Source organism: Mus caroli, unplaced genomic scaffold, assembly GCF_978045245.1.
Source record: "Mus caroli unplaced genomic scaffold, Mus_caroli_1 scaffold_13, whole genome shotgun sequence".
Lineage (NCBI taxonomy): Eukaryota > Metazoa > Chordata > Mammalia > Rodentia > Muridae > Mus > Mus caroli.
This window is the reverse complement of record NW_028227268.1, coordinates 16,689,459-16,701,581: the sequence shown is the minus strand read 5'-3', so window position 1 is coordinate 16,701,581 and position 12,123 is coordinate 16,689,459. Positions and strand designations below refer to the sequence as shown.

The 12,123-nt window shown below is 45.7% G+C and overlaps 1 protein-coding gene across 2 annotated transcripts in view; it reads right to left on the bottom strand.

Annotated features, from left to right (window-relative positions):
- The window catches only part of Marchf10 (membrane associated ring-CH-type finger 10), an 89,958-nt gene that overhangs the window by 62,666 nt on the left and 15,169 nt on the right, over nucleotides 1-12,123 (bottom strand). For both annotated transcript variants that reach the window (XM_021178082.1, XM_021178091.1), the window contains exon 3: nucleotides 10,855-10,971. In XM_021178082.1, coding sequence (XP_021033741.1) covers nucleotides 10,855-10,971 — 117 coding nt within the window. The remainder of the gene's footprint in view (nucleotides 1-10,854; nucleotides 10,972-12,123) is intronic.

The following is a 12,123-nucleotide window of genomic DNA, read 5'->3' as shown; positions in this document are numbered from 1 at the left end:
AGGGAGAGTTGGAAGTGGGTGAAAATAAGGAGTGAGGAGGAAGAGGAGATGGATTGGAAACCTGGGAGACAGGTTCTAGGTAAAGGAGCTGAGCAGCCTTGAGAACTGCCTGGAGGTTGCTGGCCCTGAGCCCATGCAAAGTGGCTGACATTTTCTTTAGCAGTAATGAATGAGATCCTTTGGGGTGACAATAACATGCAGGATGTGTCTCTCTCTCCTCTCTCTCTCTCTCTCTCTCTCTGGGTGTGTGTGTGTAAAGGAAGAGAACACTTGAGACGCCTTGAGAACTGTGAGGCCAGGGTGTGGCTTGGTTATCTAAATGGATGCTGAAGTCATTAGATAATGTGTCTGGAGATCAGGAAGGGGACAGCAGAGAACCAACTGCCTGCCAGAGCCTCACTGAATAAGGGAGAGTAATCAGGAGACCAGCAGGAATGGCAGGAGGAGAAGATGATGGAATCCAACTGCACAAGCCAACGAAATGCAGGAGCTGCGTTCTGGGAGCAGCAACAGAGAGCCCTTCTCTTTCCTGGTCCTGAGGGCAGGTGTTAAAGTCATACAAACAGCACCTCTTGCAGGTGCAGTGTCGGGTAAGAGGTCATCTTCCTTCCTAACACCAAGATGGAGAAAGAACCTCTTGGGAAAAGACTCATGTACATTTCCTGTAACCTGACAGCTAGATTGCTCACCACTTCTGCTTCCAACTCCCATGGCAGGATCTGAGTTCAAATCTAAAATTATCATTCTCTGTGAAGCTTTCCCTTGCTTTTGTTCCATCCATCCATCCATCCATCCATCCATCTACCCATCCATCCTTCCAATCATTTATGGTCCCACTATGTAACTTAGGTTGACCCACTGGGTGCCAGGTTTACAGGTGTATGCCACCATAGCTAGCTCCCCTAGATTTTATGTCAGATTGGGCAGGTACTGTGTGGAGCTACAGCCTTTTGTGGTGTCTTAGTTTAATCACACTGTACGACTTGAGGCAGGGACATGGTTTATTCATTACTCTGCACTCCTAGCACCTAACACATTGTGCTTTCCAGAAATGATTTATAATTTCTGCATTTTAGTTTATTATTTTAAAATTTAAATTTGTTTTATTTTTAATTGACAATTATATTTTAATTTTTTAAATGAATGAAGCATTATGAAAACAAAATAAAAGGCTATTTTAGGATGAAATGCTGTGTGTTATAAAATCTACTTAATGTGGCCACCCATCTGAATACTCATCTCTTGCGACTGAAAAAATTTAAGATTTCGATATCTGAATTTTAATTGGTTTCTAACAAGTTTTTGTTGTTTCAGGAATTAATTGGAACCATTTTTAAAACGCAGATAATTTTAATAAAATGAAATACAGTGAGATACATAGTATTAAAAACAGGGGGAAGGAAAGACGTTTTATCATAATGTTCTCTGCAGTTTCTGAGCTGCAAAGTCCAATTAACTCAGGGAACTGTTTGGGTCAGAGGCCGCCAGTTCATGGTACCAACAATTTCTCTCACTGGGATCACTATTGGTGTGGGTGTCAAGCTGGCTGCACAGCAGGATCAGCTTCATAGAAGAGCAAGGCTGACTTGCTTATCTTCTGAGAGATGCAGGACAGCTCTGCGGAGGCATTCCAACCCAAACTGACAGCTGCCCCATTTTAATGTCAGGCCCTATTTTTAAATCACCTGGTGGGACTGCGACAAAATGCACAAATGAAGGATGAATGGCACCCTGCCAGCTTTTCCATCCGTACAGTTACTCCTTCTTCACTTCCATGTGGCTGCCGCAGAGGACCCCCAGCCCCCAGGTTTGCATGCAGAAGGGGAGAGTCTCTCACCTAAGCACAGAAGGCCCATCCAATTCTGCCTGGCCAGTTTCCTGAAAGGACCAGCCAAACTGGGGTCCGTGCCTCCTGAGGAGCCCTTTGGGGGCTGTTCTGGGGTTTCTCTGTCCTCCAAGCTCCATCCCCTGCTGGTTTTGTGTCTGTGTGCTGGCCTGCCTGTGGCAAAGGGGAGTTAGGAAGTGTTGTGAATGAGCCTTTGCAGGCGGTAGGCACACCAGGAAAAGGACTGAATCTTGGCACAGCCTTGCTTCGGTCACTGATTTCAATCCAGTCCACTGGGCACTCTCCTGTCCAAGTAACTGAGGGTCCACATTCTGGCTGCTGTAGCCGCATGGCTCTGACATTAGGGTTCCGTTATTCCTAACATATTAGCCGTTAAATGAACTCTAGGCTCCTACTGCACAATGGACACCGGAAATGGAACCATAAACTGTCTCCTGTTTCTCTGTCTAAGGGAAAGAGGCCTTATCCCAAGGTGAGCCTGAGCCCAGAGGGTGCTCTGAGAACATACAAGAGGAAGAACTGTCCCTGGACCTCCAGGAGACCCTGGGGAATTCTCCCCAGAACTGGTGCCCTAGACAGTCCATGCAGAGACGTCTGTATGGGTCAGGCCTATAAGCATCTAGGTGTTTGAACATGATCCCAGGGACAGTGGGGAAAGTAGTGAGGGACTTTAAACAAATGGCTGTCATTCAATTTGCTTCTAGAAGCATCTCTCTTGTGGTAGCCTTTTAGACTGACTGGGAAGGGTAAAGAAGCAAGATGGCTAGAGAATCCAATACTACAGCAATCCAGACAGACAGACAGAATCTATGGCCCAGCAAGGGAAAATGTGTGGGAAGATACTAGAGAGGCGATAAAACAAGTAGGCTTTGGTATCCTGTGAGGAGGAAGGGCTAGGAGAGGGGTGGGTGGGGTCTAAGGCAACTTCCAGAATTCCGGCTGGAGTAGAAATAAAAACACAGGAAGAGAGCCCGGTGCACCCACTTTAATCCCAGTACTTGGGAGGCAGAGGCAGGCAGATTTCTGAGTTCGAGGCCAGCCTGGTCTACAAAGTGAGTTCCAGGACAGCCAGGGCTACACAGAGAAACCCTGTCTTGAAAAAAACAAAAACACAAAACCAAAAGAGCAAAAACAAAAACAAAAAAACCCAAACCACACACACACACACAGAGGAAGAGGAACCAGCTTGAGGGGAGATGACGCATTCAGCTGCTTTCGGGCAATCCGATGAACAAGTCCACAGCTTACCACGATGGTAAACAGGCTCACAGGATAATTCCCTCAGATCCAGGCTTGTTAGACTGTGGGATGCACATTCCCTTCAGGTGGCGCACTTGTTGGCTGGCTGGCAGGGACGGGGTGTCTCCTGCAGAGGTTGTGTGCAGAGCCACTGGTTGCCCAGGTGCACAGCCAGGGTGCAGGATCTGTGCTAGAGTTAAGAGGGCAGCTGAGATGAACACCACACCAGGTGTCAGAGATGACTCAGCTTCCCAAGGTGGGGCCCAAGTGTGTACACCTGTGTGTGTGTGTGTGTGTGTGTGTGTGTGTGTGTGTGTGTGTGTGTGTATGTGGCCTGCCTCATTGTCAGCACACAGGCCTGGGGCCAGGAGGAAGAAAGGCCTGGCCCTCAAGGAGCCCCACAATGGACAAGCAGAACTCAGAGAAAATTAAAAGTGTGACTCATGGAACACAGATGTCATATTCTAAGCTGTGGCTGCTTTCACGACTGCGCTGAGGGTGACAGCAGGCTGACATTGACAGATTAATGAGAGAACAACCATCTGAGAGCCCTTTGAAAGAGGAGAAGTGAACGTTCCACAGGAAGGTTAGGACGATTACACACACAGGTGAAGAAAGGAGCTGAGCAAAGTGCCTGACATACACACACACACACACACACACACACACACACACACACACGCTGCCCACATGCATGCGCATGCACGGAGCCAGAAAGTCTCAGCATCCCCTGGGCTATCAGCTGTGACGTCTGCAGGTCCAGCTTCTGGGAAACACAATACTTTTCTGGTCCATGGAGTCTTGTTTTGTTTTGGACGTGAACGGCACCTGGAACAGTTCTGTTCCCATCTGACTGTCATTCGCTGGGTGGCTGCTGAGCAAGTGGAAGTAAATTTGGAAAAAAATGTTTTTAATTATGTGAATTTTTAAGTTAAAGAGATGGCCCACACCATCTACTACAAGAGTTCCAGGGCATCTGATGCTGTCTTCTGGATTCCTCTGGCATCGGGTACACATGTAGTTTGCATACACACATGGAGGTGCTCACACATACATATAAAATGAAAGGTAAAATTTGTATTATTGTGAGTACAAGGGTGGGCATGCTATCCCCAAGATGTGGAAGTCAGGCGACTCTGGAGTCTTTTCTCATTTCACATTTCTGTGTGGAGGTGGCAGGGCTAGAAATCCCCGCTGCCCGGCCTGCACAGGCAGTGCCTTTATCCGCTGAACTATCTCTCTGGCCGGCCCACTTTTTATCTTGTTTGTTTATTTATTTTGAGTCAGTGCTTCAGGTAGCCCGGGCAAGGCTTGAACTCACTATGTAAAGGATGACCTCGAGCGAGAGTGCTCCTGATTCCCTCGCTTCTGTCTCCTAAGTGCTGAGATCACAGGTTCGCTCTATGATTACTGCTGGAATGCTCAACATAGTTTTAGATCTTTGCTATCTCTGTTAAAAGATTGTGTGTGTGTGTGTGTGTGTGTGTGTGTGTGACCGACCAGAGGACCACATTAGGTATTATCTTCAATTGTTTTCCATCTTATTTATTTTAATATAGTGTCTCACTGTGTAGTCCTGGCTGTCCTGGAACTTGCTCTGTAGATTAGGCTGGCCTCGAACTCACCGAGATCATCCCCCTGCCTCTCCTTCCTGAGTGCTGGGATTAAAGGCATGCACCACCATGCCAAGGGCCTATCAGCAGATATATGGAGCCGGGGTCTCTCAGTCTGCAGAGCACCAGTTAGCTAGACTGACTGGGTAGGGAGCGGTGGAGAGCCACCCTCCTTCGAAGATCTGTGCCATCATGCCCAGCTTCTACTTGGTTGCTTGGGGTCCCAGGTCTGATCTGAACGTTTGCCCAGTTGGCACTGAGCCAACCTCAACACAGTTTTTTCTTTCTTTTTTAAGACACTGCGGGTTACTTGAAGAGGGTTTGTTTTCTAATCTCCTGAGTCTGCATGGATTCTCATGGACAAAACAATTACAGTGTTTATGTTGGGTAACAGCTTTTCGTTCTGAAGCTTATTTTGCTTGCTGGGAGGTTTGGGTGACCTCACTGAAGTAAACATTACAGTAAGCAGGCCTGGGCCATGACCAGCTGCTTCTTGGTATCAGGTAAACTGCCTACACCATTTTCCAGTATAATTCTGGGTCTGTGTGACCTGCAATCTAAATATTTACTTGTTCTGCTGCTGGGCGTTGAAGGATGATAACCCCATTCCTACCAGCAAAGTGAAGGATGCTCGTGGAAAAGCTGAGCTGAATAGCATCTTTTTTTCTTTTTTCATTTATTTTTATTTGTGTATGTGTTCATTGTGTGTGCGGGCATATGTGCGCATTCCTGTGTTCGTGTGTGTGTGTGTGTGTGTGTGTGTGTGTACCATGAATGTACAGGCACCTACAGATCCGGGAGTTGGAGATCAGTGGTTGTTAGCCACCTGATGTGGGTACTGAGAACAGAACTTTGGTCCTTTGGTAGAGCACCTAACCACTGAGCCATCTCTCCAGCCACTCCATCTTCCTTCTTAGTGAAGGAAGCTTGTCTCCGGTCCTTGAGCAAGGATATGGGATCCAGAAGACAAGGAAGGCTCACAGAGTCTCCTCATGCAGGCTTGCTGCCTCTCCTCAGTATCCCTCCTGCTCTGCCCCTCACCTCAATCAGATCATGGCTATTCTCCATTGAGGTTAGAGAGAATAATATATCTTGGTACCCCTATCAGTCACAGCAGTTGTAAGGGGCTAGTGGAGGTAAGGACTACTTCTTCTATGGACACTGATTTATAATTACCCAACTTCTAGATGGATATGCAGAACTACTGTTTATCTCCATCATAAATTCTAATTGCTTCAAACAGTTCATGATGTTGTCCTCTAGCCCTCTAGAAAAGTTTATGAGAAGTGACGTCACGTTGGCTTTTAGAAATGTGGCGGAGCATGAGGCAGAGGTGAAGGAAAATGTTCTAGAAGCCACAGAACCTGTTTCTTCACTGATGCCTGTTGGGGCATCATTTGTGGTAGAACTGGCTAACAAGGAAGTTTATGCACATGATTTAATGTAAGCTTATCTCTCAGAAAGTTCCTTCACACTCACGATGATTCTGCAAGATAATCATAATATATATATAGTAAGTGCCCCTTGGAGGACTGAGGCTCTTTGCTTAAACTTACACAGTGACACCATGGCTTCTGCTGTGTTTTCAGCACTTGGAAGGCACCTCACTAAAGAGCATCTCAGTAACAGGCTTGACAGAGATTGCTTCACTTTGAACTTAAACACAACCTTTGCAGACCTAGAGAGCCTCAGGTTATGAAGAGGAGGTGTGTCCAGGAGCAGCCACTGAAGATGATCGGCCCACTTCGAGGCAGGAGTCTGGAAATGACAGCTTGACACGGAACTCTTACTTCATGGTAAACGCCTCCTTTGTTCTAAGCTCATCAGAAGTTCGACAGTTGGAGTCTGGGTTAAGAAATGAGCCAGTGATGACAACCAAGATACGAGTGTCAAAATTTGGTCATGGCGAGCTTCAAAGAACGATGGAACGCCGGAAAATTTTCCATGAATTCAACAACTGACTTTCCCACTAGCCACTCAAATCAGGAGATATGCCTGCCTTCCCAAATCAGACGCAAAACGTTACCCAGAGTTCGAGGCTCTGCAATCTCTGGAAGGAAATGACTGGGTGCCCCTCCCCACCCCCTGGGAGGGGTTGTTTGGTTCACAGGATCTCGCTTGTCTGTATCTTTTTCCAGCCCTTTTCTGATTGACCAATGATGTTTTGCCTGGGTGTCATTCAATATGCTGGGCTCTGGAAATTGGATCTGTCTGTCCTGGTTCTCCTTTGAGAGATGCCAGCTTTCTTCTTTCTTGTCTTAGAGTCCCTGAGAGAGTTGCTTCAGCACCCCCTGGCACTGTGCACCCTTCAAGAAGAGGTTTATTTAATAAGTCGTGCATTCCCTCGGGGGTTGGATACTGCAGGGCTGGCTGAGGCACTAACAACTGGACTGCTGCAGAAGTCTGAGGAATGGCTCAAACGAACCCTCGGTCCTCAGGATGGAGGGTTTTTTTTTTTTTTTTTGCATCTGCTTTGAGTCTCTTATGGGACCTTGCCCCCCCGCCCCCTTTTTTTGTACCAGAGTAGAGCAGGATAGGCATGCAAGCACACACGCCATACATCAATCAACCGTCTCTCCCATGTTGCTCTTCCTCTCTCTTTTGTGTCCAGAGTCGAATGTCATAGTATCCCCAGTGTCTCAAATGATGAGAGTAAGCAAAAGTGCAAACCAGAGCGGAAAGTTCAGATTCTATCTGTGTTCTCAGCGAGAAGGTGGGACCTTGAAGATACTATACAAGCAAGATCAAGCCATTGGGAATATTTATTTGAAGAATTAAAGTTGATTTGCAAGTATAGTTTCATAGGCATGATGGTATTATGCAACAAGGAAATCCCTGTCCTTGTCATCTTCTTCCTCCTCCTCTTCCTTTTTTCCTGACAGAGTCTCACCATGTAGCCTTGGTTGGCCTGGAGCTTGCTGTGTATATCAAGCAGGCCTCTAGCTCACACAGAGCCTCTTCTTTGCCTCCCGAGTGCTGGGATTAAAGGTGTATAGCACCATGCCTGGCCGCCTGGCCTTGCCTTTTAATAGAAATGGTGAGTTTTATGTGATGTCTGCTGTCACTTCATGTTGGGTATAAGAAAATATAAAATTGAGTTAGAAAATCAGGTCCCAGTTGTTGATGACAACAGAAGCTGCTTTACATAGTTACTTTTAAAGGGACAGCCACACCCTTGTTTGGAAGTGATCTGAGGGCTGGTGTGACCGTGGCTGAAAGGGTGATTTTTTTTTTTTTTATAGCGGGAAGAGAGCACTACAGGCATCTGACAGACAGCAGCTTACCCAATGGTGCTGCCAGAAAGGAACATCAGCTGATGAGTCCAGAGTGGTCCAGAGGGTGTGCACTGTCTGTTGTGAATCATGGCTGTGACCTGGTATGTGACCCTTTGTATGAAACGGCAGGACCCAGGTGTCCATTTGTTTGGGAATCCCAATCTAGGAACTGCTAAGTGCTGCTGTCTGCCTTAAAATTACATCACATTTTTTTTGGTATCAGTTCTTGATTTTTTAAACATTATTCTAAGTGTAAAAGTGCCAGAATTTATCTTAGTGCTAAAAATATGTTTCTCTAACCAAATCAGCTTTAATTTTTGGATTAACCTCCCTCCCTTGGTGTCAGCGGCAGGTTTTATATTTAGTCCTTGACCAGCAGGAAGAGACGCAGGCAAAGCATTCTGGCAGCTGCCAATGTGGTGAGATCGTCTCTTTCACCTTCAGCCTCTAGGTGGGATAGTTTATCGCGTGCTTTTATACCCCTTAATAGGGAGTATATATCTCTCCCAGAGAAACAGCTACGTCCATAAACATCAATCACTGATGTTTTTAAGGTGTCCTTTGAACATTAAATAACTACTGTGTGAACATCATAGATTAAAGAAGGAATCAAGAGCTTGACTGATATTGGGTATCCGAGATCTGTCTCAGAGATCCATGCCTCTGATAGGAAAGAGACAATCCCTCCTCGGGAGTCTGTTTCAGGCATAAAATATTAAATAAGAATTCATAAAGGGTATTTTACTCACCTTAAATCAATTCGCCTTGCTAACAGCCAAGGTTGGAGGCAGTTTGTGGTCTTTTAGCTCTTACACAGGATAAGTAAAATACTTAGATAGAGAAGACCTTAAACAGGAGACACTCGTCTGGGATGGAATGCCCTTGCCACTGCAAAACGCCTATGAAATTGTAGCTAAGGCTCCTTAGGACCACTTGAGGCAAGTTGTCATCTGTAAAATGGCCAAGGTGTGTGTGTGTGTGTCCGTGGGTTCATAAAAGCTCTGGTTAGTGTTTTCTCTGCTTGATCCAAGCTAGAGTTATCTGGCAAGGGGGAACCTCAATTGAGAAAATGCGTCCATTGATTGGTCTGCTGGGGACATATACTTGATTAATGACTGATGTGAGAAGGTCAGACCATCGTGGGTGGTGCCACCCCTGGGTAGGTGGTCCTAGATGCTATAAAAAAGCTGGGCGAGCTCTAGAGAGAACAGGTCAGTAAGTAGCACCCTTCTAGAGTCTGCTTTAGTTCCTTCCCTGACTTCCCTTTATGATGAGCGGTAAGATGAAACAAACCCGCTCCTTCCCGAGTTTGCTTTTGCTCATGGTGCTTATTATATCAATAGAAAGTAAACTAGGGTGGGGTAGGGGTGCTGTTAGCTCAGGCTAGCCTCAAACTGCTGATTCTCCTGCCTCTTATATGCTGTGATTATATGCACCACCATCCTGTTTATATGTCTTTTAAATTTTTTTTTTAATTTATTTATTTTATGTATTTAAGTACACTGTAGCTGTCTTCAAACACACCAGAAGAGGGTGTCAGATCTCATTACAGATGGCTGTGAGCCACCATGTGGTTGCTGGGAATTGGACTCAAGACCTCTGGAAGAGCAGTCAGTGCTCTTAACCACTGAGCCATCCCTCTAGCACCGTACAGACAGCTGTAAGCCACCGTGCAGTCGCCCAGAATTGAACTCGGGACCTTTGGGAGAGCAGTCAGCACTCTTAACCACTGAATCATCTCTCCGGGACTTATATGTCTTAATATGTGTATACTAAGCCAATTGTGGTGGCCTTTGCCTATAATTCTAGCATCTGTGAAGTAGAATCAGGATGATCAGGAGTTCAAAGGCAGCCTTGGCTACATAACCTGTTTGAGGTTAGCCTGAGACACATAATACTCTGTCTCAGGAGTATAAAGGAAACTATATGCTTACATCAGATAGGTAGGTAGATGGACATATATGTATCTTTGAAAATGAAATGAGGTCATGCATGTGAAGCACTGAGTACATTTTGCAATGGTAGTCACACTCACATACTGTGAACACTGTAATATTGTTGTAATACTACATTGTTCTTAATTATTATCATAGTACACAAAAAATGTCTAAACAATTGGCAGTTACTATATATGTAGTTTTCATTGCCTTTTGCGAGTCTCTGCAGGTCAGTGAAGCAAAGTGTTAGATCAGAAGCCACAAACATGGTGCTGAATTTGAGGAGGCCCAGCGCCTTGGACTCTAAGATCAATGCATGTCTTAGATCAGGAATGTCAGGTCCTTTACCACCAGGGGACAAGAGCAGGCCCAGCAAGGGATGCCTTGGCTTGGGTGTTTGGTGGCATCCAGGATGGGAGCATTTGGCGCATGTCTTCCTTGCCCTTGTCTTTCGGATTCTACAACAAACTTCTATCTTATTAGTTTTCATGTCCATGTGTGCTCAACATGTGTATGAAATGATATTTATCTCTAGCTGTTCGAGCAATGGTAAAACCAGCTGTGCAGACATCTTGGGTGTTGTGCCTTGAGCATCACATACCTTGGTTTATTTTTTTCTGGGGGTGGGGGGAGGTTGAGATGGTGGCTCGCTCTCACTGGCTTGGGGTTTTCCCAATTCTGGCAGGCTATCTGGCCAGCAGGCTCCAGGAATCCTCCTGTTTCTATCTCCTCAGCTCTGGGACTCCAAACACACACTACCACAATTGACTTTTTTGTTTGTTTGTTTGTTTTAAAATGGGTTTTGGAAATTGAACTCAGATTCTCAGGTTTGTGAAGCAAGCTCTTTACCAACTGATAGCTCCAATAGGTTCCTTTTGGAGTTAGTTTTCACATACACACACACACACACACACACACAAGCAAAAGACTTAAATTCTCCATACCTGTTTGCATGACGACCCGCTTGAAAACCGGGACCTGTCACTTGTATCTCTCACCCACAGCTGCTCCTGCTTCTTCTCATTTGGTTCTTTCTTGTTTTCCTGTCGTTTCAAACAAGCCTAGGGAACACACGACACTGATGAGAAACAGCTTCTTTCTGCTGGGTCTGGGGTCTGTGAGTAGTTTGGGCAATTTCAGGCTTAAGACCAATTTGAGAGGCATGAGGAAAATGACATTTCTCTCCAGCTGTTCATGAAATATCTGTTACCAGATCCAAAGACCAGGTGTCATTCCCTCCCCGCAAATGCCCCAAATGCCAGAGTCAAACCACCACTCACTGCTTTAGGAAATATAAACAATATACAAACCACAGAGCATTTTATAAAGAATAGGGTTTGTTCTTTCTTTCTTTCAAAAAGATTGTATTTATGTCTGTGTGTACTCATTCATGTGTGTTTACATGCACAGGTAAGTGCAGGTGTCCCGGAAGGCCAGAGACACCATGAGTTCCTTTGGAGCTGGGTTCCAGGTATTTGGGAACTTACCCTACTGCTATAGGAAGCTGAATTCTGGGCCCCAGGATGGAGCAACAAGAGTTCTCGACTGCTGAGCCATCTCTCTAGCCCCTAAAACAGTTGCCTGTTTAAGGAAGGTTGTACCCCAGAAGTCCTATCAACTTCTTCCAGTCCTACTCCTCTCTGTGGCACCCCATCATGCCATGTCTTGGGTTGATCTGCATCTAGGCTATTAGTTACAGGAGAAGACTTTTCTTGCATCTGCTATATGTGACCCTCTCTTTGTAAAATGCGGTTCCCTTGGCTCAGCCTGCTGATCACTAAGATCTGACTGTGTGACATCATCTCTTTCTCTGGAATGAAGCAGTGGGCAGTAGCCTGCCTCTATCTGTAGTTTCAACAGTTACCTACAGTCATCTTTGGTCCACAAACATGAAATAGATTCCAAGAATAAATAATTCATAAGTTTTCAATCTTGTACCGTTCTGAATATCGTGATAAAAATCTCGCTTCATCCCACTCTTTTCTGCCCTGGACATGAATTGTCTCTTTGTCCAGCACATGCACACTCTGTGTGCTGCACTCCTGCACTTCATAGCTGCTGCATTTGTCAGCTCTGCTGTGGCTATCAAAACACTGCTGCTGAGTAATCCTATGGTTGTTTAATGATGAACCCCAAGGGCAAGCACAGTGGCGCTGACAACTATGTTACAGTGTATTGCTGGCAACTGTGTTACAGTGTATGGCTGGCAACGG